The following is a 26,940-nucleotide window of genomic DNA, read 5'->3' as shown; positions in this document are numbered from 1 at the left end:
AGTCTACTGGCCTGTGATGCATGGTAGTATGAAACAGAGTTGCTGCTACAGGCTCCACCTGGATTAAATTAGGTACAAATTCCCTCTCTTCATTCTTTGTTGAAAATATTTTTATGACACAAAAGCATGTGTGAAAAAAAATAGTGTGAATCCCTTTTTGTGAAAAAACATGATGTTGTTGCTCAAAAATTCTGGGTTAAGATTCTCTTTCCTCAGGCTGATTTCTCCTCAGGTTGTGTTCCTAAACTGAACAGAGAGGCACAGTCTCCTCTCAAGGTGAGTCAGTAACTGGCTGACTGGCTCACCCTCCCTTCACAGAATTATAGAATCCGAGGGCTGGAAGAGACCTCAGGAGGTCATTGCGTCCAGGCCCCTGGAGGACCAACCCTAACTAAATCATTCCAGCCAGGACTCTGTCAAGCCAGGACTTAAAAACCTCTAGGGATGGAGGTTCCACCACCTCTTTAGGTTCTTTTTTGTTTTTTTTTTTTTTAAAAAAGGCAGTCCAGTAGCACTTTAAAGACTAACGAAATAATTTATTAGGTGATGAGCTTTCGTGGGACAGCCCCACTTCTTCAGATCATAGCCATACCAGAACAGACTCAGTATGTAAGGCACAGAGAACCAAAAATAGTAATTAAGGTGGACAAATCAGAAAACTATTATCAAGGTGAGCAAATCACAGAGTAGAGGGACAGAAGGGGGAGTCAAGAATTAGATTAAGCCAAGTATGCAAAAGAACCCCTATAATGACCTAAAAAATTCCCATCTCGGTTCTAACCGCATCTTAATGTGCTGAATTTGAATATAAAAGAGAGTTCAGCAGCCTCTCTTTCAGGAGTGTTGTGAAAATTCCTCTTCAGTAAGACGCAAACTCTCATTAACAGACTGGCCCATTCCATTAAAGTGGTGACTGACCGGTTTGTGGATCACGAGTGTTTTTATGTCTGTTTTATGCCCATTAACTCTTTGTCTAAGAGAGTTTGAAGTCTGTCCAATATACAAAGCATCTGGGCATTGTTGGCACATGATGGCATAGATGGTCCTAGTTGAGGGACATGAGAATGTGTCTGTGATTCTGTGATTAACCTGGTTAGGTCCAGTGATGGTATCTCCAGAACAGATATGTGGACAAAATTGGCAACGGGCTTTGTTGCAAGGAAATGTTCCAGGACTGGTGTTCCTGCGGTATAGACTGTGGCTGTTGGTGAGAATCCTCATAAGGTTGGGAGGTTGTCTGTAGGGGGGCAAGGGTTATGAAGAGGTTTCACCCTCATCCTTTGACTTTGCCAATGATGAAGATGGCTCAGTAAGCTGTGGCCCTGGCCTCTAGTAAAATGTAAGAGGCAGTGTCGAGGGTCACAGACTGCCTCTGAGACATAAATAAGCTCCTAGAAGTGCAGGACCCACAGGGCATGGCTGGAGCTTTGCCACACATTCTAAAAAAGTTTAGACCTGTTTTTGCTCCTGGCCAGGTCCCTAGTGAGACGAGTGAGAGTATGGTCTTGTGGCCGTGACTATTAATTACACTGAGCTAGCTTTGCCCTCCGTTGGCTTATGGACCTTGCTGCACAAACACAGCAGGGACGCGCTCGTAACCTGAGCTGCCTCAGTGACTTTATTCATTATGTGCATTAATAGAAGCCTCACTCACAAGTCTAGTCACCCCATCTCCTGATATATCTCAACAGCTGTACATGTGGCCAGCTGTCCAGCCCAGCCCAGCCCACAACCTGCTCCACTTTTGCAACACACGGCTGACATTTGAAAATGCTTAGACATGCCAAGACTTTGGAAGACCACTTGAATAACTTGCAGCACTTCAAGTAGGCACACCCAACTCGACGGGGCAGTGATCGCCGAAAGAGTCTACCCTATGCACGCCCGTGCAGCCCAGCCATGGATGAAGGCAAAGCACTGAAAATCCGGGTGACTTTCTCTGTTATTTTGGTCGGTGTCTCTTTAATGTTTGCAGCTGTGGTGACCGATCACTGGGCAGTGCTGAGCCATAAAGTGGAGAATTACAATTCCACCTGTGAAGCTGCTCACTTCGGGCTATGGCGGCTCTGCACAAAGCAGTTTTACATCCAAGAACAAGATACCAAGGAGAGGAGCTGTGGGCAGATAATGCTGACAGGAGGTAGGTGCTTGCATTCATTCATTTCACATCCACCTCAAAAATGCATGGGAGAAAATGTCAGGCTATTCTTAGGGATGTCTTTTAGGAAGAGAAATAACAATGTTGGAAGAATATGGTATTTGTTCCCATTGCACATTATCTTACAAGACTCAGCGTGTCAATTTGGTTTTTATATTAGCCTGAAGATACACCTCACTGTCACATTTCCTTGAGGTCTCATCTTAACTGCATGAGCCACCACCACAGTGTGTATCTGTGAGCATATTTAGTAAGCTATTCTTCTGTTGTTTTTATACAGCGAAGACAGTGGCTGGTCTAAAGGATGCCAAATAGGAGAAGGCAAAAGTCACAGAGAGAAGGATATTTCCCAGTACTATGTTTTTGCTGATATCTGCAACCTTGCAATGGCTATGCAAGGCCTTATTCAAGCCAAACTTCCACTGAGTCCACGGGGAGCTTTGCCTGAGTGTGGATTACTGAAGTGAGGCCAGTATCTGTTTCCACAGAAAGAATTCACTCTTGAAAGATCTGAAGTTACATAAAAGCTACTCTTTATAATTACAGGTTGAACTTCTCTAGCCCAGCACTCTGTCCTCTGGGAACATGCATGGTCCAGCATGATTTTAGTTAGCCAGACCACCACTTATCTTGGGTGTGGCCAAGTTTCCTGTGGTCCCATAAAGTTTGTTTACAGCCACCAGTCCTGGCTCTCAGTGTTCTGTGTTGTTATTTAGCTGTAATTTACCCCTAAATGTCTTCTAAGAGCCCAGTAAGCCGTGAAAGCATTAGTAATGTGTTAGACAATATTGACCACTCATATTCTGGCTAATTCTCTCATTCAGCGCCGGTCAGGTCCTGAAAGTGCCGGACTAGAGAGGTTCAACCTGGTTCTCGGTCTCTTGAAGGCTAAGATTAAATATATTACCTTGGGCAGTGTGGAACTGCATGCAAGGTAAATTTCTCCAAGTGCCCAAAAATGCTGTAAATGAAGTGAAAAATAATCTGTCATGCATCAGGTTCTCCTTAAATTTCATACAATCACAGAAAGCCAAGGTGCTCTGTGCTTGCAATAAAAGATGTCTAATCAGGCTGTTTAGTAGGCAAAGATGCTGAAAGTAGTCCCACTAATATCAACAGGAAGCATGGTAGACTGGAACCCTTCACTAGTTTCCTGGAGAAGTGCTACAATCACATGATTTGTGAGCAGTAGTGTTACCTTTCTGCTGATTGCAAAATCTGCTGCTTTCACGCAGCCTGTGCTAATACTCTCTTCCTGATTTTCTTCTAGTTTCAAGAGGCTGAGGACAGAAATTCCCCTAAATTGCAGAATTCCCTTCTGATTAGCACCCAGGGTTGAAGTTAAAGTTTTGTAAACCTGCTATGAACTCATACAGTGACCATTCTCAATCTGGCTTAACTCTTTATTTTTAGACTGAAGAGGCTGGCCCACAGCATTGAAATTGGAATTACGATCTGGCTTTCCACCCCCTGGGGTGGGGGGTGTTTGAATCTATATAATTTTCTGTGCACATGTAGGAAGCTTTATGTTTAAGGGGGAGACAGATTGTGAGAAATACATAAATACCATACATGGTTGGTTAAATTTATAACTCATAAATATCCAGCTGTCTCAGTAAAACAGATTCATCATCTATACAGCACAAAAGTGTTAGATATCTTTGACAGACATCAGCATGTGCTTGCCTGGACATCTCGTAGCTGAGCTACCCACGCTCGCCGTGCTGGCTTCTTAAAGTGTGGCGTAAACAAATAGGTAATTATGGGGCTGAAGGTCTCTGCAGAGCACTTTGACTGAAACAGAGATGACCTTTAGATATTGGATAGGTAGGCATACTTTTAGAGGGCTTGACAGATACTCCTGGGATTTGATGAAATTCGGTCTCAAAACCCTTGTACTCAGTACAATTAAATTCTTTCAGGCATGTCATCTGAAGTTCTGAAAGAACTCTTTAAAACCACCACCTAAATGCTGGCATCACTGCCATTAGGTAGATACTCTCTTCTTTATTTTTACATTAGAGAAAGTGAAGCACAAGAAGGGTCCAAAGCTGGCGCAAGGCCAGCCATGCTGAGAGTCCATGGCATGGCCTGGGAAAGACTCAGCTGTCTTGACTTTCAGTGCTCCACTCTAGCTGCTAGCCCACACTGCTCCAGAATGGCACACACCATTGTGGTGATACCATATGGCTGGGGAGAAATGCCAGCAATGGTGTCAGACTTGGAATGGTCCAGGAAGGCAAGTGAAACAACTAAAGGTTGAGTAGGTGACCAGTTTGTCAGTAAATCTGTTTTTTTCCCCCTCTGAAAATTGTATGCAATTACCATCATTTGAAAAAGTACCATCATTTACTGCTTGTAATAGTTACCTACGTAGTACTACTCAGGGGAAGAGAGCTAGTATTGGGCAGCTGCCCAGGAGAGGTTCAGGTGCCATCCAGCTGATTAGCAGATCACCCACAGCCACCCACACTGGGCAGCATCTGTTTGTATTGCTGACACACATAACAAAATTTATGGATGGAAAAATGTAGAGAGAACTGGTCGGGAAGCATGCGAGCCAGGCTTTCAGTCTGTCTGAGCTGTGGAGGACTCATGTGAAAGGCCGTATCTCATGGAGTTTAACTGATATACTTCAGAAGGACAATGGGTCACTCTGACAGTGTTCAAACCTGCATTTCCAGGGAGCTTAAGCATTCCAGACTTTGATTTAGATTGCTGATGGAGCACATTCAGAGCAGTGGGAGATATCTGCATGCAAAGGTTCATGTTTTTGTGATTAGCTAGCCAAGGATGGCCAGAATGTGGGAGAAATACATCACCATTACTGCAAGGAAGAGAGGCATTAATGGGAACAACTTCTGTGGTGGGCGTCCTGATTCATGGATGACACAATTTTTTCCTTCCCTCAATTCTAAATCACTGTTGGCTTCACTATCATTTGCTCCTACTCGGTCAGTTGGTTTTGCTGAGAGTAGACAGACCCATAAACCAGGCCCTACCCAGTTTAGTTTACAAGAGTTGATTGGATTGTGATGGTGGGGGTTGCAGAACACACAAAGTAAAGGGTCTGTTGGAAACCAATCTCAGCATGAATGCAAGCACAGCTACCTTGATATCAGAACACAAAATGCCATGTGGGTCAGAACACAGGTGCAATGTAAAATGCTGGTAGCATCTTCCCCTGGATTCCTATCCAATGATACTGAAGCTCATGTTGATTTAGGGATGATCAGAAACAGCAACCTCTGTGGTGCTGTCCTGTAAATGGGTTTGTGGGCAAGCACAGGAAAGGGACTTGTGTCCTAAGGTTCCACAAAGCCAGTATCTTCTCTTGTTCAGAAATAAATTAGTAATTCTCCTTCTCATTCACTGGTAGGAGAAAAGGTGTTTGGGGACCTGAAGAAATAGCAAGAGTGCCTGTCTCTTAAAGCACTGATGGTCATGCCTTGATCTACGAAACACACTGCTGTCTCCTGTTCCTAGTTTCCAGGTGGTAAATCATGTAGAGGAAACCAGGGCTACATTAAATATTGCCATAACTTATTTTTCCAGGCGGGCAACTGCTGTAGTTGCCACAGGATGTTCCTTGATTATGAAAAGGAGGGAAGGTAGTGTGTGCAGTCAGGGACAATGGTGGAGGCACAGTGGGTGATCATGAATGAGAGGTGAGGTGGTCCATGCAATCCTGAGCAGGAGGGAAATTAAACCCCAGGGATCCCGAATGACAGTGAAGGTGGTCCAGGCAATTATGAATGGCAGCAAAGGAAGTCCAGAAAATCATGAGTGGAAAGAGTGAAGTCCAGTGATGACGACTGTGATGGAGCTGCACTGGGTGACCATGAATGGGAAGGAAGGTGTCCACAAGAGACCGTAATATTGTGACCTTACCATGAATACTTTTCAGAACCTCTGCCTTAGAGAGAATCTGTTCATAGCTCATTGGTTGTTTTGTTACTAGCTCAACAGGGTAACTTCAAGACAGAGATACTGTAATTAAGGATGGAAAAAAACCAAGGATTTTGCAATGCTTTCATCTATTGTGAAATCCATTTTAAATCTCCATTATGTAAATATAGTGTGACACAAATTAGGTGATCTTTAATTCATGATGGGAACTGGCAAGGCTAGAAGTGGCTCATCTTTGTTGAATAACAGAACAGTGTTGATAAAGATATTCCTGGGACTCGTAGCGAGCGGTTTAGATGATACGCTGAAGCAATTTCATTATGATTGGAGAGTTAAGGCTGTGCAATCCCACTGTTTTAATTTGAGCAAGGTTAGTAAAAGGACTCCTCCTCTCATGGCAGCAAGACCTGACTCCTCCATGCAAAATTGATTCAATCAAAATTAACCCAACACTCACAGCACAGAATATTTGCTTTTCTCTAAGATTTGAGACCTGCATTCAGTGGTCCTGCAGTAGTGTAAGAGGGCACATTAGCACTGGAGCTGAAGAATCAGAAACATACCTGCAGGAGTTCTGATTAAACCAAAGCACTGAAAATTGTGAGCTAGCCTCAGGAGCGTGAGAGCAGGGTGGGCTAGCTACCGTGAGTACAATTCCCTCCAAAACCCATATATGCTTGAGACAGTGAATCCACCATACCCCTATGCAGCTGCGGTTACATGGCTATTTTTTAGTGCTTTAACTTGGTCAGAGCTATTGTGGGTATGTCTGCCTGAGCTGGAGCTTACACTTCCAGCTCCAGTGTAGACATGCCCTGAGAGAGTAAGTCCATGCACTAGATGTGGTGTTGGGGTGGGAGATTACCTACATTTCATGTACAAACTATCTCCCAGCTGATCCATCTTAGCTTCATGCTAGCTGAACACACTGCTCTAAAACCAGTGCAGGAGTGTCCTCCAGCCAGTTTCCTGTGCTACACCCTTGGCCCTGATCAGCTCCTGGATGCTTGATTTTTGGGCCTTGGCTTTGCCGGAATCCACACAGAGCAGGTTTCTCTTTTGCCAACACCTCACTTTTCTCAAGGCTTGTTAAAAGCAAAACCAGTGGCATAACAGATGAAATATCTCCATTTCTTCTGTCACAAGGGATCAAAGGGTGCCTATCACAGCCTCCATCTCTCCAGAATGAAGTTGCATTGATCTGTATTCTCAACCACTCTGTGATCAGTGTCAAAAGGATGCGGCTGCCCTGAGCTAGCAACCTCAGCCCTGATTGCTTGGAGACACGTTGTTTTCATCACAGGAAGGTTTAGCTGCTGTATGCAGCGGCTTAAACATGAAACACCCTCTCCAGTGTTTGAGCCCAGATGTCAGCGCTTGCATCTTTTTTTAGTGATAAAAGGCAAGTAAATGAGCAGAATCTGAGGGGACTGAATAAATAGCAGAATATCAGTTTATAAAAAATAAAAAAACTGCATCTCTGAGGAAACTTCAGCTAACAAGCCCGTGCTCATTAGTGAGTTTTGCTTGGTAACTGTCTGATCTGCATCTGAAAAGAAAATCGAATGCGTACTTGTATCAGCAGTGCCGGAATATGCCATTTACGCGATAGGAGACACGAAAAGAACTGGGTTGATAACATGCAGCATTAGGGCACCTTATTACCATTAAAATTAGCTCTTTAAATGTCCACAGCACTCCACAAACAAAGGCTTATCTACACTGGAGGGGGCCCGGGGGGGGGGGGGGGGGGGGAATTGCTCAAAGTTGCACTGTGCATGCCCAGTCCCTGATGCAGTGGCTCCAAAACAAAACCCTGTTGTAGACGGCTGATGTCACTCACTGCAGCAGAGTTACTCCCCCTGATGCCATGCTTCGCTCGGGGCCTATGGCCACAGCAGAGCTATTAGGAGGAAAACAGCTGTTCTTTCCAATAACTCGCCTAGCACTACATGACGCAAACTGCTATTTTGAAATAATTTCAAAATAGCGGTTGGCTTATTTCAAAATGGGTACCCCTCATTCTACCAGGCATAGTGGCTGTGTCTATACTACGAGACACATTCAAATTTAAGGCAGCTAGCTCAATATTACCACGTGACTGTCTTCACTGTAAATAACATTAGCTCAATTGCAGTAGGCATCCTTCGATCCCGAGGGATCATGGGTTTGCGCCCCAGTTGGACTGATTCGAGCAGCGTCTTCTGTGGCTGTGCAATCCAATCCGGGAGTGGCAGTCCTTTCCGCACTGTGAGCGGCAGTAGGCAGATGTCGCTCTGGTATCATGGGCACGGATCTTCCTGAGGGCTCTCCTGTCTTCCGCTTCCTTCACCAAGGTAGTTTCATCCATAACAAGAGCTTCCTTCACTCCCTGTTTCCAGACATGCCTGTCTGAGACGAGCGAATGCCAGGTGTTCACACTGATAGAGAGAGCGCTGAGGTCACGCTTGCACGTGTCCTTGTAGCGCAATTTAGGTCGCCCTTTCAGCCTCTTTCCAGACGCCAGTTCGCCGAAGAGGAGGTCCTTCGGTATTCGGCCATCCGTCATGCGTGAGACATGGCCCAGCCAGCGCATACACCTCTTTTTGAGAAGGGTGAGCATGGAGGTGGTGCCTGCCCTCTCAAGCACTGCGCTGTAGGGGACCTTGTCCTGCCATGAAATACCGAGTATGCACCTAAGGCAGCACATGAGGAATGTGTTGAGCCGCTGCTCTTGTTTTGAGCGTAAAGTCCATGTTTCACTGGCGTACAGCAATGTGCTCAAAACACAGGCTGTGTAGACCTGCACCTTGGTGTGTACAGTGAGCTTATTGTTCGCCCATACTCTCTTCGTCAGCCTGGAAAACATTGTGGCAGCTTTTCCAATGTCCTTGTTGATCTCGCTATCAAGTGACAAGTTGTCCGAGATCGTCGAGCCTAGGTACACAAACTCATAGACAACTTCCAGTTCGTAGTCTGGCACGTTGATAGATGGCTCATTACCCACATTTTGGCCCATCACCTGGGTCTTCTTTAAGCTGATTGTGAGGCCAAATTCCATACATGCATCCGCAAAGCGAGTTATGAGTGACTGCAGTTCCTGCTGAGCGTGAGCACCAATAGCTGCATCGTCAGCAAAAAGGAACTCCCTTAGATGCTTCGTAAGCACCCTGGTCTTCGCTCTAAGCCTCGACAGTTTGAAGAGGTTGCCGTCCGTTCTCATGCGGAGAGAGATGCCCTCTGTAGCAGTTCCGAAAGCATATTTGAGCAAACCTGCAAAGAAGATGCCAAACAGCATTGGAGCCAGCACACACCCCTGCTTCACTCCGCTGAGAATCTCGAAGGGTTCGGATGTGGATCCGTCGTATACGACAGTCCCCTTCATGCCTTCATGGAAGGCCCTAATAATGCTGAGCAGAGTAGGGGGACAGTTCACTCTAGCTCAATTGAGGGAGCACTAATAGTAGCGTTGATACCTAATGGTACAGCATTAAGCTCCAGTTCAAAAGTTTGACTCAAGGCGAGTGTGGAAGCACCACGTCTTAAAATTGAATTCATCAGCCTCCAGTGGTGTCCCGCACATAACCCACAATGCCCCTCAGTGCTCCGCTCTGGCCGCTGCTCTGCAGGTGTACAGGAATTAGGTAATAGGAAGACCATGAATTTCAAATTGGGACCAGGAAGCCTGTGGCTGTGGGGTCATGTTTGTAGGAGAGCCTGAGCAATGTCTTTCTTTCTTTGCTATTTGCATTGTGAGCGTCCCTACTGCTTGCAAATAGCCCCTGCACGGAGTTCTTGGTTCTGTCACTACACTTGGTATTTTTTTTCTGTGCTGCCTGGAGCCAACTGCTGCCCCACTGTACCATGTGGCAACAAGGCTGTTCTGGGGGCAGGGAGCGGGAGGTTGTGCTTGCACAAAAGGTCTCCCCAGCAGATGAGATTTTTGGTGGCTTGCTGTCTCACAGGGAGACTACTTCAACTGTCCCCCTGCCCTCAATATGCATTCGGGGCACTTCTGCCACACGGGAGGGAACTACTTCCTCTGACCCCCCACCAAAAATATTTTCAGGGGCTTTCTGCTCATTGCAGACACGTGCTGCTTTTTTGCAAAATCGTTGGTATTTCATTGATAAAATCTTTTTCCTAACCTGTTTCTTCGTGCTTCGACCCCGCAGAAACCCAGGGAACAGGGTGGAGGGCCAGTTGAGATTCCTGTTTCCATTGCAAATTCAGTGTATGAGATTCACTGCCATCCCCCAGATTGTGGCAGTCTGTGCAGTGAAGAAGGAAGACAAAAATCTTTTTTCCTCGCCTTTTCGACCCTCTTTCTTCTAACTTTGGACCCCTCGACGCAGGGAAGAGTGGGTGAAGGGCCAACTGAGAATACAGACTGTGCTCAGAAGCTATATAATGAACTGGGAAGCCAAATAGCCTCCCCTCAGCAATTCTCTTCTTTCAGAAACTTTACTGTCAACTCTTTCTTCAATTTTTCATTGTTCCTGTGTTATTTTCAGTGATCAGATGAAACCAAGGGAGTGGGGGACAGTCAGTGGATGGCCAGTTGAGAAGATACACACTTGCTGATTTTTATGAAATCCCTGATAATTCACTTACAGAAGGGAGAGATTTCTGTTAACTTTGCCATCTTTGTTGATGCCCTACTTTTCCTTCCTTCTGACTGGAAAAATGGACATTTGCTTAATGCAGAAGAGTAATGAGGAACAAGGACAATGCAATGTGGGAAGATGATGTCAAAGACGTACCCAGCAAACATATCCAGAATTCTATGGGGATGAGGGAACTGTGGGATAGGTTCCCACAATGCACTGCTGCAACAGTTGATGTCTGCCAATTGAGTGTGGCAGCAGTAAGTCAACTTTGTGAGGAGCATGTTGGTAGGTGAGGCTAGTCAAAATCGAATTTATAAATACCAGAATTACAAAATCGATATTACTAAATTCGATTTTATCTCATAATGTAAGCACAGCCATAGCTATTTCGAACTATGTGCTGTTAAGACAGGGAATAGCGCCTATTTCGAAATAAGCCATAATGCATCCAACAGCTCTATTTTGAAATAGGCCTACATGTGCAGATGCCGTGTTTTGAAATAGCTCAGTGCTATTTTGAAATGCATTTCTGCATGTAGCAGCGTTGCTTTGAAATCAGCTATTCCAGAATAGCTCTTCCAGAAGAGCTTATTTCGAAGCAAGGCTTCTGGGTAGATATACCCTATAATGCCTTTGTGCAGCTGCACCATAGAGTGGCACTGGGTTCCATCATGGCTGGTTACCTATGGCTGAAATGCCCCATTAAATTTCCAATTTGTTGCAGTGAGGAGCAGCCTCACAACCCCCGGACTTTATAGCCTTTTCTTTCCAACTTCCTCCATTATGTGTTCTACAAATTACAGCCATTTGCAATCCAGGGTGGTTATGTTCCCAGCAGTCTTGGCAGTATAATCTCATGTTACTATAAGAAATATAACGCCATGGTGCCGTCAATGTAAGATTTTTAATGTAGACTATAAAGACAGAGTTTACTGGAGTCTCTTTCAATTATCTCTCCGGCCTCTAGCAGAGCAAAATCAGACTATACACTCTTCCAGTTGGCTATGTCAGCAGGAGCTTGTTGATTACACAACTTCCCTCCAAATTCTTGGCAAGGGAAGTTTCTGTTAGCTATATGTACTGGTCCAGACCTCAATTCAGGAAGTTATAAATAAATGCTACGTGCGAATAATCTCCCTCCAAATGGTACAGCTGGCAAAGTTTAACACCCACGGGCATCATCCCAGCAAATACTTCTCCTTGCTCTCATTCCAGAAGCAGGACTCATTGGTCCTTGCACGCACTGGGAGATGCTGTCCATTCCAAGACCCCAACGTTTGCTCACACCACACCCTGTTTGTGACACCTCCACAGAGTGGGACATGCCAATGCCACTTGATTCCTTGTGTTTCAGTAGACACCGAAACTTCACTGCATTGTAAAAGGAGCCCATGATGCAAAACGTCTAACTCCGGTGGCTCCCACGGCATCTAGTCCCCCTTCTTGTTCTGGCTGCCAGGCATTGAAAGGAGTTAGCCAATGGCTAAGGAGCCAGAAGCAGAAGAGGGAGCTCTGATGCCCGCAACCAAGTCAGAGAGGAAGCTGGAGGTGGTCGGCTGTACTGACCCAAGCCATGGGGTGGGAGAAAACCCCCTTGTCAACTCACAAGACCAAGGATTTATGGGATTCATTTCAACACAGAGCAGAATAGGAACAATAGTACTTTATTAAGCTTATATACTCCACATTACTGCAATTAATTCACATGGTACAGATGATAAATGAAGTACTACAGGAATAGTGTATATATATATATATATATGGACAAGAGGCTATTTGGCATGCTTACATCCCTTTCAGCCACTGGGAGGTCCAGTCCCAAAGTGCCTCGTCATGGCTGCAGTGGATGTTGTTCCAGCTGGGGAGAAGGTCCAGGGCATTCCTGAGGCTGAGTGTCCCTGGTCAAAACTCAGCTAGGGGCAGGATGTCACAGTGATTTTATCCCTTAGCTGTTTACCGGGTGTGTGCACACTGGCTCAACACCACTTGTAGCATTCTCGCGGGCGGAAGCCAAGGTTGCCCTGGTTACTGGTTCCGTCTCAGGTTCCCATGTCTACACACAGGTGTCAGGGGATGATGTGGTTTTCTTGTGTTTATGTTTATGGGGTCCAAGTCTGTAACAGACTGTAACACAGGGATGAGAACTTGGTTGAGCCACAGGAATGGAAGCTCCCACTCTGGCTCTCTGAGGCCTGCAGGCTCCTCTTTACAACCTCTAGGCCTGCAGATAGGTCTGTGGGTGTGTTACATGGCACCCCTCTGCTTCTATCAGAAGAGAGGGAACTGCATTCCCCATTCCCTTCCTACTTTAACATGGATGGGCAATAATTTTTGATGCGGGGGGGATACACCATAATTTTGGTACGTGGTCAAGGGCTGTGAATTTCTATGGAGAGCTTGGAAGGCCTCTGATGAAGGTTCAGCACAGAAACAACCTGGGGGTAGGAGACTGGGGTGCAGGAGAGATTGGGGTGTCTGAGAGGGAGTTTGGGAGAAGGAGGGGGTGAGACCTGGGACAGTTGCTGCAGTGCAGTGTCCAGGAGGGGGCATGGGTACAGAAGAGGATTCTGCCCTGGGAGAGGTGTGTAGGAGGGGTGCAGGGTCTGGGAGAGAGTTGGGGTGCAGAATGTGGGGTGCCAGGGGCAGGCTGTGGCTGGGAGGCACTTACCTAAGCAGCTGCCCTCCGGCAGCACACTCAAGCAAACTTCCAGGCTTGATAGCAGCCCTAGACCACTACAAGTTGCACTCTTTATGTGCTGCCCCCACCCTCAGCAAAATCTCTTACTTCCTATTGGCCAGAGACTGGCCAATGGGCACTGAGAGATTGTGCTGGGGTCAGGAGCACCCCCACCCTCCACTGTTCCTCCGCAGCAAAAAGGGCAACAATGAGCTGCTAACCACTTTGTACAAGGCCACTCTGTACAAAGGAGAGGCCAGATTATAGTCATAGAAAGCTAGAATTGGAAAGGACCTCAAGAGGTCACCGAGTCCAGTTGCCTGCCCTCTGGGCAGGACCAAACACCATTTATCCCTGAGAGGTGTCTATCTAACCAGCTCTTAAATATCTCCAATGACGGAGATTCCACAACCTTCCTAAGTAAGTAATTTGTTCCAGTGTTTAACCACCCTGACAGGAAGTTTTTTCTAATGTCTAATCTAAACTTCCCTTGCTGCAGTTTAAGCCCATTGCTTCTTGTCCTGTCCTCAGAGGCCAAGGAGAACAATTTTTCTTCCTCTTCCTTGTAACCCTCTTTGAGGTACTTGAAAGCCACTATCATGTCCCCTCTAAGTTTTCTCTTTTCTAAACGAAACAAACCCAGTTCTTTCAGTCTTCTCTCATAACTCATGTTCTCTAGACCTCTAATCATTCTTGTTGCTCTTCTGTGGACTTTCTCCAATTTATCCACATCTTTCTTGAAATGTGATGCCCAGAACTGGACACAATACTCCAACTGAGGCCTAATGAACGCTTAGTAGAGTGGGAGAATGACTTCTCATGTCTTGCTTTGAACACTCCTGTTAATGCATCCCAGAGTCATGTTTAATATTTTTGCAACACCATCATACTGTTGACTCATATTTAGCTTGTAGTCTACTATGACCCCTAAGTCCCTTTCCGCAGTACTCCTTCCTTGACTGTCACTTCCCATTCTATATGTATGAAGCTGATTGTTTCTTCCTAAGTGGAGTACTTTGAATTTTTCCTTATTAAACTTCATCCTCTTTACCTCAGACCATCTCTACAGTTTGTCCAGATCATTTTGAATTATGAGCCTATCCTTCAAAGCAGTTGCAACGCCCCTGCCCCCCACAGCTTGGTATTAGCTGGAAACTTAATAAGTGTACTCTCTATGCCAATATCTATATCCTTGATGAAGATATTGTGAATAGAACTGGTCCCAAAGGATTAAAAGGATTGCTGGGGTGGGAGAATGTGTCCCATGGGCCATATCTTGCCCTCTCCTAACATATGTGTGACATCCCATGCAGATAGCTCCATGGCTTGGCAGAGAGAGCATTAAGCAAGGAAAGGAGGAGAGGTGCCATTCAGGAGTGGGGTGAGTTGGCAGTGCCAGAGAGAAGAGGAGGGGAAGATGCTAAGTCAGCCCTGGGATGCCAGTCTGAGGAAATACCCCAGGGGAGGGCAACGAGGCAGGAATCTGCCCTGGCTGCAGATGGAAGGAAAGGGTCTTGTGTCTTTCCTTCTCGAAACAGAAAGGTGAGTCCATGGGCAGTGCTTTTTATGGGAACAGTGTCAGAGCCTGTGCCCAAAGACCCCCTTCATGATTGTGTTGTCTTTGCTTACATAACCGGCTGCCCTTCAACACAGCATCCATTCATCTGCTCAGATGTAAAACACTCTATGCCATCTCTCCTGTCCTCAACATATGTGCCACGCTGGCAGTCATCAAAGTCACTAGAAGTTCATCTTGATATGAGAGGAAAATTCATCCCATGCGGACACAAGAGCCTGTCCTTTCCAAATTCTTCAGAGGTCGCATTGGCAACAGGATAGTTGGGGATTGTTGTGCAAAGTAAGTATAATGTGCACAGAGCTGATTATAGACTGGTGAAACCTTAACACTTCTTCATGCACTTGGCTACCAGCTTTCAGAAAACCCCAGTTCCCTTTCATGGTCTTAGTTCTTGTCACATGTAGGTAGTCCGTTGTGTCCGACGATGACATCTTGAGCTTGCACAGGCTCATCGGTTGTGGACTCACATCCTTGCCAATGCATCCCATGTGTAACCCACCACACAGTGCTCTGAGGCTTCACTGAATGACATTAGGACTGAGCTGAGAACCTGACGGGGACTTGCATTCAATTAACATTCAATCATTTTATATTAGCTGCTTGTGGAGAAGTGATAGCATCCTTCAGCTTCCTGAAGGGGGGCTCTGAAGAGGATGGAGAGAGGCTGTTCTCAGTGACAGACAGAAGAATAAGGAGCAATGGTTTCAAGTCACAATGAGGGAGGTCTAGGTTGGATGTTAGGAAAAACCATTTCCCTAGGAGGGTGGTGAAGCAATGGAATGTGTTTCCCAGAGAGGTGGTGGAATCTCCACCACTAGAAGTTTTTAACTCCCTGCTTGACAGAGGCCTGGCTGGGATGATTTAGTTAGGGTTGGTCCTGCTTTGGGCAGGGGGCTGGAATCAGTGATCTCCTGAGGTCCCTTCCAGCCCTAGGATTCTATGACTCTACGAGTCAAGTGAATTTGAAACCATGAGCAGGACATTTCCAGACAATGGGTTTGTCTCATTAGGATTTTTTTCCCCTTTGGTCTGGCTTGGATGAGAATTGTTCTCTAATAACTAGACTTTGGAAGCAAAGGTTCATGGTTCATTGAAACTACATGAAGCAAATGCTTCAGTACATTGTTGAACTGGGGTGTTAACCATGCTCACTGGCTGGTTTATTGCATACTGGACAGAAAGTTCCAGATTACGGTCCCATTAATCTGAACCCAAAACTATTATTTACCTAATTTTGTCCTTTGTTCTTGTCCAGACCGCAACTGTTCCTACTTCAAACACTTCTCGCCAGGAGAGAGCTCAGAGATATTTGAAAGAACCACCCAAAAAGGTAAGAATTTGCTTAAAGACATTCTTTTTAGTAGCATGACGTGAACTGAGTGCACCCAGGAGCTAATGTAAAGTTCAGCTTTAGCGCCCCATCCTGCTGCAATTGAAGTGGAACACCTAGGGATTGTACAGAGAGTTAGACTAGATAGTTGGTACCAATGTTTCCGCTAAACTTTTCCATCCATGTGCAGCTTTTTTTCCATCCAGGTGTGGAATAAATTTTATGTGCACTGAAGCATGTGTGAATGTGCACCACCAGTAGAAACTAAATCCTAGCTGTGGGTGCGCTGCTAATCAGCTGGGTGGCATGTGACTCTTTTCTGAGTGACTACGCAAGTGCACAGCTTACAGAGAACACTGGTTGGTGCTGAAATGTGCTTCATATTCCATTAATGGAGGCTTTGGGCCAGCCAAGGTTGTCCACGTCACATGCTCAGCTGCTGCTCAGATTGTTCCTTAGGCACATGAAACAGGCATGACACAGCTAAGGCCCAATGTGGAAACTCCCACAGCCTTCCTACCACAGGAGTGGCCTCACAATACCGACAAGAAAGGCTAGTAATTAAATCAACAACTAAATAAATCAAAATCCAGCCCCAAGCAGAGTTTTGACACCAACGAGGTAGAGGTGACCCAGAGCCCACCTAGTCTGCTCGTGCCTTTGCTACTGCTATCCTATGAAAGGTGCTCATTGAAAGAACGATACAGCACACGGACTTCCAGCAAAGACAGCCACGTTTAGAAACATAAGAATGGCCATACTGGGTCAGACCAAAGGTCCATCCAGCCCAGTATCCCGTCTGCCAACAGTGGCCAATGCCAGGTGCCCCAGAGAAGGAGAACAGAAGACAATGATCAAATGATTTATCACCTGCCATCCATCTCCTGCCCTTGTTCTGAAGGCTAGGGCACCATACTTTATCCCTGGCTAATAGCCATTTATGGACCTAGCCTGCAAAAATTTATCGAGCTCTTTTTTAAACCCTAATAGAGTCCTGGCCTTCTCAGCCTCCCCCGGCAAGGAGTTCCACAGGTTGACTGTGCGCTGTGTGAAGAAAAATTTCCTTTTATTAGTTTTGAACCTACTACCCATCAATTTCATTTGGTGTCCCCTAGTTCTTGTATTATGGGAAAAGGTAAATAATTTTTCTATATTCACTTTCTCCACACCATTCATGATTTTATATTCCTCTATCATATCGCCCCTCAATTGCCTCTTTTCCAGACTGAAAAGTCCCAGTCTCTCTAGCCTCTCCCCATATGGGACCCGTTCCAAGCCCCTAATCATCTTAGTCGCCCTTTCTGAACCTTTTCTAATGCCAATATATCTTTTTTGAGGTGAGGAGACCACATCTGCACGCAGTACTCAAGATGTGGGCGTACCACACTTTTATATAGGGGAAGTATGATATCTTTTGTCTTATTATCTATCCCTTTTTTAATAATTCCTAACATCCTATTTGCTTTACTAACTGCCGCTGCACACTGCGTGGATGTCTTCAGAGAACTATCCACTATAACTCCAAGCTCCCTTTCCTGATCTGTCGTAGCTAAATTTGACCCCATCATGTTGTACGTGTAATCTGGGTTATTTTTTCCAATGTGCATTACCTTACACTTACCCACATTAAATTTCATTTGCCATTTTGCTGCCCAATCACTCAGTTTGTTGAGATCTTTTTGTAGTTCTTCACAATCCCTTTTGGTTTTGACTGTCCTGAACAACTTGGTGTCATCTGCAAACTTTGCCACCTCACTGCTTACCTCATTTTCTAGATCACTGATGAACAAGTTGAACAGGAACGGTCCCAGGACTGACCCCTGGGGAACACCACTAGTTACCCCCCTCCATTGTGAAAATTTACCTTTTATTCCAACCCTCTGTTTTCTGTCTTTTAACCAATTCCCAATCCATGAAAGGATCTTTCCTCCTATCCCATGACCGCCTAATTTACATAAAAGCCTTTGGTGTGGGACCGTGTCAAAGGCTTTCTGGAAATCTAGGTATATTATGTCCACTGGGTGCCCCTTGTCCGCATGTTTATTAACGCCTTCAAAGAATTCTAATAGATTAGTTAGACACGACTTCCCTCTGCAGAAACCATGCTGACTTTTGCCCAACAATTCATGCTCTTCTACGTGCCTTGCAAGGTTATTCTTTACTATTGTTTCTACTAATTTGCCTGGTATTGATGTTAAACTTATCAGTCTATAATTGCCAGGGTCTCCTCTAGAGCCTTTTTTAAATATTGGCGTTATATTGGCCGTCTTCCAGTCATTGGGTACCAAAGCGGATTTAAAGGATAGGTTACAAACCACTGTTAATAACTCCGCAATTTCACATTTGAGTTCTTTCAGAACCCTTATGTTTGAAATCTGACCATCTAGCGATTACCCAGCTTGCATGCAGAAAACAATCTGCCCCTCACGGACAATTTAGACCCTTTCTAATCAGTCGGAAGGGCTTTACTTCTCTTATTTCGGATGCGTCCCCTTACATTGTACTATTCAACATTTTAATGTGGAGTAAACTAGCTGAATATTAAGTTTCACATGTTAAATCATCTGCTTTGCTTCCAGTGTAAATAAAAATGATGGAAAACACTGCAGCGTATTTTTTCTCATTCCCAATCACAAGGAAGAAAGTGAAAATTAAATGACACTCTAAGTGCAATAAAGAATAAATATCTGAGCTACCTGCTTTTCTTAGCCCTTCGTATGCTATTCTATCCATCCACCTGGTTTGTAAAATGTCTCCGTTACATTAATAGTCAGTTCAGAAGGAAGCTGTGAAAAACTTCTTTTCTTTGAAGAGATGGTGGAAAAAAATGAAACCAACACAAACGGTTCCTAAATTGCAATGAACTCTTTCAGGCCATTCAAACACATAGCAGATAACACACAGGGGAAAAATGTTAGGAAAATGCCAAGAGAAGAAAGCGTATGATAAAACAACGGGAACAGACAGCAATATGCTTTGGCCTACTAGAAAAACAGCTGCTTTTCTGCAAAAGCCATTTAGCACACGGCAGAAAGATTCTTAACGATTTTGCTTAGAAGACAATGTAAAAAAAAAGAGCATGGATGGCAAATAGCACCAAAGGGTGCTATGTTTTGTGCCTGGCTACACATGTTAAATGTTAAATGCCTCTGAAAACCAATGCAATATGTAAGTGAAGAGCTAAATTATTCACCTAGCAATCCCCTTTCTCTCCCCCTCGCCACCCCACAGTTGTTCCCTATAAGCTGAGCACTTGTGTGGCCACTTAGGAGAGATTCCAGTGCTGCCCACCTGATCAGCTGAGTTCCAAAACTAGGTTTCTGTTCCTCCTGGCAGTGCACATTTGCATGTGCCTTGGTGCACATAACAAAATTTATTCTGCACATCAATGGAAAAAATCCGCACATGGATGGAAACGGTTTGAGAGAACATTGGCTCCCCACTTCCCCTTCAGCTATTGAACTGTGTTTTGGCTGGGTGAATCATCCTACCCGTGGCTTAGCTTGGCCGCATGGAATACATTTGTGATGGACGTCAGCATGGGAAATGAGATGGGGGAGATACTGCAACACTCCAGGATTTGGGTGTCCTGGCCCCACACCCCTGCTGCCCAGGATCCCAGTCACTGGACCTATTGCTCTTTAGGGACTCTGCGGCTGGACCCATACCCCACTGAGCCCTGGGGTCCTGCCCATCTGCTGGGCTCCAAATGTGGGGTCCTGCCCAGACACCAAGCCCAGGGTCCTGGACACCAGCCCCGTGTGCAGGGTCCCAGCTGCCACCTTCAGGGGTCAGTAAGGGGTGTGGACAATGGTAAGGGGGACAGAGGCATAGGTCACACCTCAACTCCAAAAACTGGGCCAGCAGCATGTGTGATGGGTTTATTCCCAGGCTCTTGAGATGTGAGGGTTTCACAGATCCAGGAAACTTTGTTTTGCAGGAAGAGAGGAGCATAGTGCTCTATAATCATGAGCAAGTCATTTTACACACACACACACACACACACACACACACACACAATGTCTGGTTTGTCTATTTAGCTTTGGAATCCCTGGGGCAGAAATCTGTCTCTAAGGGTTTGGTCTACACTAAGAAAGTTAAGTCAATTGCAGATACGCAGTTCTAGCTACGGCAGTTTCATAACTAGAATCCACTCATCTACAACTGACTTACCTGGCCATCCTCACTGAGGAAGCTTGGCAGGGTAGCTCCTCTGGTCATCCTCTCTTAACCCCTTGCGATAGCAACAGCAAGGAGTACATTGGCGACCGCCAACCCCTGATAGGTCAGTTTCACACATCCCCACCAGGTGCATGAAACTGAACCCTGGAAGATCAAAGCTGAGTAGGTCGATCTTCTGGGTAATGTAGACATGGCCTTAGTATGTGTTTTGATGTTGCCTGGTACTATATGGCCCTGATGCTAGTTGAAGCCTATATGTGCTATGCTAATTCAAATATATAATAAAAAAATAGTATTGCTTTTTATTTACATTGAGCTGGAATAATGGAGTTAAACAGTTTTAAAGATTTAAGGCCAAATCTCTACCCTCTTGACCAAACCTGTATGGGAGGAAATCTTAGAAACTAAAAAGCCAGTCATGACAATTTATTACCTTATAATAAGCTCTTTCTGGGCTGTTCTCCTCCAGATTTTGCCTCCAAGCCAACTCTGTTTGAACGTTTGCAAGGGATGGTTTTAGAAAATGATGGTAATCGTTAGAGATGGCTAGTGTGCTCATGTGGAAGGCAATATGTGCTTGTTCAGCACAGTGTGGTCTAGGTCCAAGACTGGGCTTAGGAAGTGCTATTGCAATACAAATAAAGAATGGAATAATAGGACTAGTAACACACTCTGACGTTCTGCTATTCCAGCCTAGCGCGGCATGGGAATTGTAAGCACAGACAGAAAAGCGTCCAGACCCTGCAAAATTGTAACCCTTTCATAATCCCATAGAGCCTATGGATGACAATGAAACTGTCTGTGAGAGTGTGGGCTAGTTAAATGAGGCCCAGCCCCAGAGTTTATATCATGTCATTGTGTGTGTCTGTTATTTGCCCTTTTCTACCAGGTGCATTTAGTAAGAATCTTTGTCTTTCTTCACCTCCTACTGAATTCAGCTGAGGCATGACTCATGTTCCCTCTAAGCTGAGTGCTTGGGCGGCTACTCAGAAGACATTCAAATGTCACCCAGCTGATTGGCAGCATGTCCACAGCTGGAAGGATGTGTTTCTATTGGTGCTGCACATCTGCAGATGCCTCAGTGCACATAATAAAATTTATTCCACACAAAATGGCTAGAAAAACTTATAGGGAACACTGGGCATGACAAAGACCTGGAGCTGCTCCCCATAGTTTTCTGCACTAGAAATTCCTGTTTCTCTCTTCATGGCGAGGAAAGAACAGCTGTTTCCATTTTAAATACCTTTCTTTTGCTGAACTGACCCTATTGCAAAAGTGTGGTGGCTGGGGAGCTGAATGCAGGAATTCACACACATTTATACGTCTCTCCCTGTGTTTTGCCTCGGCAGAGTACAGCATTTCAGCTGCAGCCATCGCCATCTTCAGCGTTGGCTTTGCAATCATTGGAACAATCTGCATCCTCTTATCCTTCAGGAAAAATATGGATTATCTCCTGAAGCCAGCATCGATGTTCTACACCTTTGCAGGTAGGTCATATGGTAAGACTTAAAAGAGACGCATGCACTTAGATCTTAGTGTGTTAACGCTTTCATACAAGGTGAGTTGGTAGACACTGATACAGATAAGCTCCCTCTCAGGGGTGTCCTCTTGTTTGAAAGTTCATATATGGTAATCCACAAGATACCATAAATGGTGGCAACTAGTAAGGGGGACTACAGAGAGGCCCAGGTCATGTGCCCCTCCCTGCCCATGGAAGCAGCATGGCACCGGAGTGACTGTGTTGGGTGGGCACTGGGGCAACGGGTGTATGTGACCCACCCCCCTTCACCCAACACACATCACCCTGACCAAGACAGCATGTAGGTAGCACAATGATAAAGGATTTATAAAAGCCACCATCCAGAGCATGCGCTGGTGGCCAACTGAGCAATTTTTATCATCTTTTACCTGCTGTTGAGATGCATATCTGAAAGAGTGAATTATACAGCGTTTTCTTCACTTTTCAAGGAGCCCTACTTTATATTCACAGCTTCCTGAAGCACTTTGTGGTTTTGATCATTCCCAGCCACATTTTGCCTGAACCCGCACCTGCCTCGAGGACGTTTCTGTTTTCCGCTAAAAAATGAGGCTCAGATTTTTCAAAGCTGCCTAAATATAAAATGTTATTTCAAGCTTGGAGATAAGTCATCGTTCAAGTGCAGGTGCCAAATGGGCACAACTATTGGTTCCTGTCGCGTGGCCTTTCTTGTGCCTTACAGCTCAAAAAGAAACGATTTACAGCCCATAGCAAACAGGAAGTCAATCACTCATATTCTAAGGACGTCTCAAAAAAACCAAGCAGTCCTCTCACACCATAAAGACTAAAAATTTTATTTATTAGGTAATGAGCTTTTGTGCATATCATGAAAGAATGCAGGGAAAGGGTTAACCCTCTGAAGTCTCTTTCTATGGGGGGGCAGTCAGGTAAGCCAATGGGAGGAAGAGAACTTCTTTTGAACTGAAAACTATTGCAGTCTTCCTCTGTGTGGCTGATTCAGAGGACACAGGCAGAAATGATTGAGCCTAAGCAGCTGGAATGAATCCAGTAAATCTCTTGGCCGCATCACAGTCAGAGCATAGATATGTAAGGAAAAAGGAAAGATTTAGCTAGACACTCGCAGGTTATTTTTATTTTTGGACTTGGTGTGGAGGTTCACTGGTTAATGACTGATTCTTTCCCCTGTACTCTGTAACTTCTAATCTGAATCCCAGGGAAGTAATTCTCTGTGCTGCAATTGGAATGTTTTGAGATGTTTTATTATATGAAGCAACTAAATATGTTGAGTTACTTTGTTGGTACTTTTCCATCTCTCATTTTGTGAATAAATCACTTGTTTTAAGGCAATGATTTGCTTCCCGATTCCTAGAGAAGGGTCTGTGTGTATTCATGCCTTAGACTACAAGGGCAGATTACAGCTTAATTTTTCCTCGTTTTCAAGCTGTCTCTTAAGGAAGGCTTAAGAGCTTGGGGTCACCACCACAAGGAGACATCTCAAGTGTGTCTTCCTGGGTTCTAAAGAGGTTCCTGGATTCTTGCTTGGGTGGTGGCATCTACCTCCCAGGGTCAGGGGATCTGTGACCTCGAGGAGCTTTTTTTAAAGCAGAACCTATAGAGGCAAGGTATTTTTAAAGTTTTTGTGGGTCCCCATCTTCTATATTTGGCATGTCAGAGTGGAAAGGCAATCCTGACAATGGGTAAGTAGGTCTTACCCACAAAAATCACTACCTAAAATATAAATGGTTAGTCTTTAAGGTACTACAGGACTGCGGGTTTTTTTTAAGAAGCTACAGACTAACAAGGCTACCCCTCTGAGACTCTGGCTATGTCTACACTAGCCAAAAACTTCGAAATGGCCTTGCAAATGGCCATTTCGAAGTTTACTAATGAAGTGCTGAAATACATATTCAGCACTTCTTTAGCATGTGGGCGGCTGCGGCACTTCAAAATTGACGCGGATCGCCGCCGCGCGGCTCGTCCTGACGGGGCTCCTTTTCGAAAGGACCCTGCCTACTTTGAAGTCCCCTTATTCCCATCTGCTCATAGGAATAAGGGGACTTCAAAGTAGGTGGGGTCCTTTCGAAAAGGAGCCCCATTGGGACAAGCCACGCGGCGGCGTGCCGCGTCAATTTCGAAGTGCCGCGGCCGCCCGCATGCTAATGAAGCGCTGAATATGTATTTCAGCACTTCATTAGTAAACTTCGAAATGGCCATTTGTATGGCCATTTCGAAGTTTTTGGCTAGTGTAGACACGGCCTCTTAGTCCAGCGGACAAAGACATAACAAGATCCATAGTGACTGGAATTTCAAGTTAGAAAAATTCATACTTCAAATGCAAAGTTTTACCATGAGGTACATAACCATTAGAGCTGCTTCTCAATGCAGGTGGTAAGTTCTCTGTCCCTTGGAGTTCTTCAGTCAAGAGTGGAGATCTTACTAAACAATACATGGTAGTTGAACAAGTCATCAGTGGGTCTGATGCAGGACTTACTGGGTGACATTTACGGCCCATGTTACATAAGAGTTTCAGTTAGATGGTCATATCAGTCCCTAAAACCTAGGATTCATCGATGTGCTTCATTGCACAGTCTTGTAATCAGAAAGGCAGGTGGAGCAGTCATTGAATTCCCTGTTCTGCAGCTCACCCCCACCCTCCTCTTTGTTCTCTAGGCCTCTGCATGATCATCTCTGTTGAAGTCATGAGACAGTCTGTGAAAAGAATGATTGACAGCAAGGAGACTATCTGGATCGAGTACTATTATTCCTGGTCTTTTGCCTGCGCCTGTGCCTCCTTCGTCCTCCTCTTCATCTGTGGGATCGCTCTGCTGCTAATCGCCTTGCCTCGTTTCCCACAGAACCCGTGGGAGACTTGTATGGACGCAGAACCAGAGCACTAAATGCCTTCATCTAGGTTCACGGCTTATGCAATGCCGGAAAATGCTATAAAAGAATTGATACTTTTTTTTTTGTAACATATCAGGATGGTGGTGTATGAAGATAAAAGTGTCCTTAGTTAAAACCAAGCTATTGAACCAGAGGGAAGTTCAGTACTAATTAGACCAGCTGCTTGGGTTACTCAATTTGTATCCTCAATCCACTGAATACTAGGAAAGGTCATTTGCAAATTGGGAACGCATTCTGCAAATGCGGTAGAGGGCAAGGGAGAGAGCACTGCATGGTTGAATGAGAAAGTGTGTGTTCTATCTAGTGGTTAAAAGCACAGGTCTGGAATTAAGCGAACTATGTTGAATTACTGGCTTGGCTATGGACTCACTGTGGGACTTTTGGCTTCTCTGTGAGTCAGTTTCCCCATCTGCACAATGAAAGTATTGCTTCCCTGTCTCATTGTCATGGTGTGAGGCTGATGTCTGTACATAATTCGGAGACCCTTCCATAGGAGGGGCTGCATCAGTCATAGTACTACAATAAAACGAGGTGTTGGAATAGAAGTCAGCATTACAAATGTATTTCCTAAAGCTCTACAAGTTGTTTTGTTCCGCTGATCCAACAACTTGAAAGTCCAGAACTGGAAGGGACCTTCAGAGGTCATCAAGTCCAGGCCTCTGCTCTCTCAGCAGGACCAAGCACCATCCCTGACACATTTTTTTTCCAAATTTTTTGTCCCAGACCCCTAAGCAACTTCCTCAAGGATTGAGCTCACAACCCTGGGTTTAGCAGGCAAATGATAATGGCACAGGCAAGCAAGTTCTGACCTGTAGGGACAATGCTTTGCTTTAATAAACAGATGTCACCATGCCCCGAGATAGTACTCTGAGATAGGATCCTGTTGATTTCTGCGGGATTTAAGCTCCTAACCCCAGGAAATGACCTCCTCTAGAGATAGGCTAAGCACCTGTATTTGGGGATCTGGGCTTTATAAAAACGATTCAGCTGTATTACACCAGGGTGGCCTGAAACAGGCATTTCAGTTTTCCCCCTTTGCAAAGTGGTGGTGATAATACAGGTTTTCAGGAAGCTGCATTAATATTGCCCAATACTTTGAAGCAGGAACATGCTAAGTGTTACTTAGTTCAATTGTTACTGAATACTGGAATTGAGTAATCTGAGCTGAACTTTGGCTCTCAAATGAGGGATGCCCCTCATTTTGAAGGACCAGATCAGCTGCCGTTGAATAGCTGTGGTACGTCCAGATGGTATCAACATTTTTAGATACACATAACATTTTGCACCTGCCTGAGAGGCACAGCTCATTGTATCTCTCTTCTGAGCCCTGCCCTGGGGAAAACAAGATCAGTTTTCTAGGGCAGACCGTGTGCCGAACAAGGGAAAAAGGAACTGCTTCAGATGACTGATGAGACAAAAATGGTACAGCCCAAAGTCAGACGTCTAAACTGATGCAGAGTGCAGTAAACGCTCAATTTAATGGACTAATGGGGGGAAGGGGTGTCTGTTAATGCCAACAGTCCATTACATCCCAGTGGTTATACTGTATGATGATGCACTGACCTTCCCAGCTCATCACTCACTCCTGCCCTCTGCCTCCCTTCCTCTTCCTGCTGCCTTCTTCCCCTCACACCTCCATCCCTCTCCAATTTCCAGGAGAGAAGCTGAACGCCGGCCTGGCTACTTCCACCTCCCAAGGCTCTCAGCACTGCGGCTCCTCCAGCCCCTGGCTCCGAGCCACCCGATTGAAGATAGAGCATGTCTGCTCCCAGCCTGCCAGCGGGCAGCAGCTGCCAACACCATGGCTGCTGCTCAGCACCACTGCAGGCAGCTGCGGCTGGGCGCCAACATGCTCCACACACACGGGGCTGGGGGAGGAGAGCTCCTGCACCCTGACGCAGCCCCACTCAGCTCCTCTGGGCCCAGTGGCCCCAGCCACTCCAGTGCCTCCTCCAGCCCCGGCTGGCCCCGCCATTCCAGCAGCTCTTCCAGCACCGGTGGTGGCTCTGGTAAGTCTCTGGCATTTATTTGGTGGGGAGGGAGCGGGGAGCTGGCAGACAGCGTCTATTATTTCCAAAGTCCTTTCTATCGGGGCCCGTTAAATCAAGGGCTGG

At 45.5% G+C, this 26,940-nt stretch overlaps 1 protein-coding gene across 1 annotated transcript; it reads left to right on the top strand.

Annotated features, from left to right (window-relative positions):
* The first annotated feature begins 1,742 nt into the window (after positions 1-1,742).
* Positions 1,743-25,389, top strand: CACNG1 (calcium voltage-gated channel auxiliary subunit gamma 1). The gene is made up of 4 exons (XM_075014628.1): positions 1,743-2,140; positions 16,168-16,242; positions 21,774-21,911; positions 24,593-25,389. The coding sequence occupies exons 1-4, from the start codon at positions 1,900-1,902 to the stop codon at positions 24,817-24,819; spliced, it is 681 nt and encodes a 226-aa protein (XP_074870729.1). The 5' UTR covers positions 1,743-1,899; the 3' UTR covers positions 24,820-25,389.
* The last annotated feature ends 1,551 nt before the right edge of the window (positions 25,390-26,940 follow it).

Source organism: Carettochelys insculpta, chromosome 20, assembly GCF_033958435.1.
Source record: "Carettochelys insculpta isolate YL-2023 chromosome 20, ASM3395843v1, whole genome shotgun sequence".
Lineage (NCBI taxonomy): Eukaryota > Metazoa > Chordata > Testudines > Carettochelyidae > Carettochelys > Carettochelys insculpta.
The sequence above is the reverse complement of the archived record's forward strand: the minus strand, read 5'-3'. Positions and strand labels throughout refer to the sequence as shown.

Bases quoted from the DNA above. Each gene is read 5' to 3' on its own strand.
- CACNG1 (XM_075014628.1), top strand. From the start codon at position 1,900: ATGGATGAAGGCAAAGCACTGAAAATCCGGGTGACTTTCTCTGTTATT. The intron at 16,243-21,773 runs GTAAGAATTTGC...TTGCCTCGGCAG, and splicing joins TGAAAGAACCACCCAAAAAG to AGTACAGCATTTCAGCTGCA. The intron at 21,912-24,592 runs GTAGGTCATATG...TTTGTTCTCTAG, and splicing joins GATGTTCTACACCTTTGCAG to GCCTCTGCATGATCATCTCT.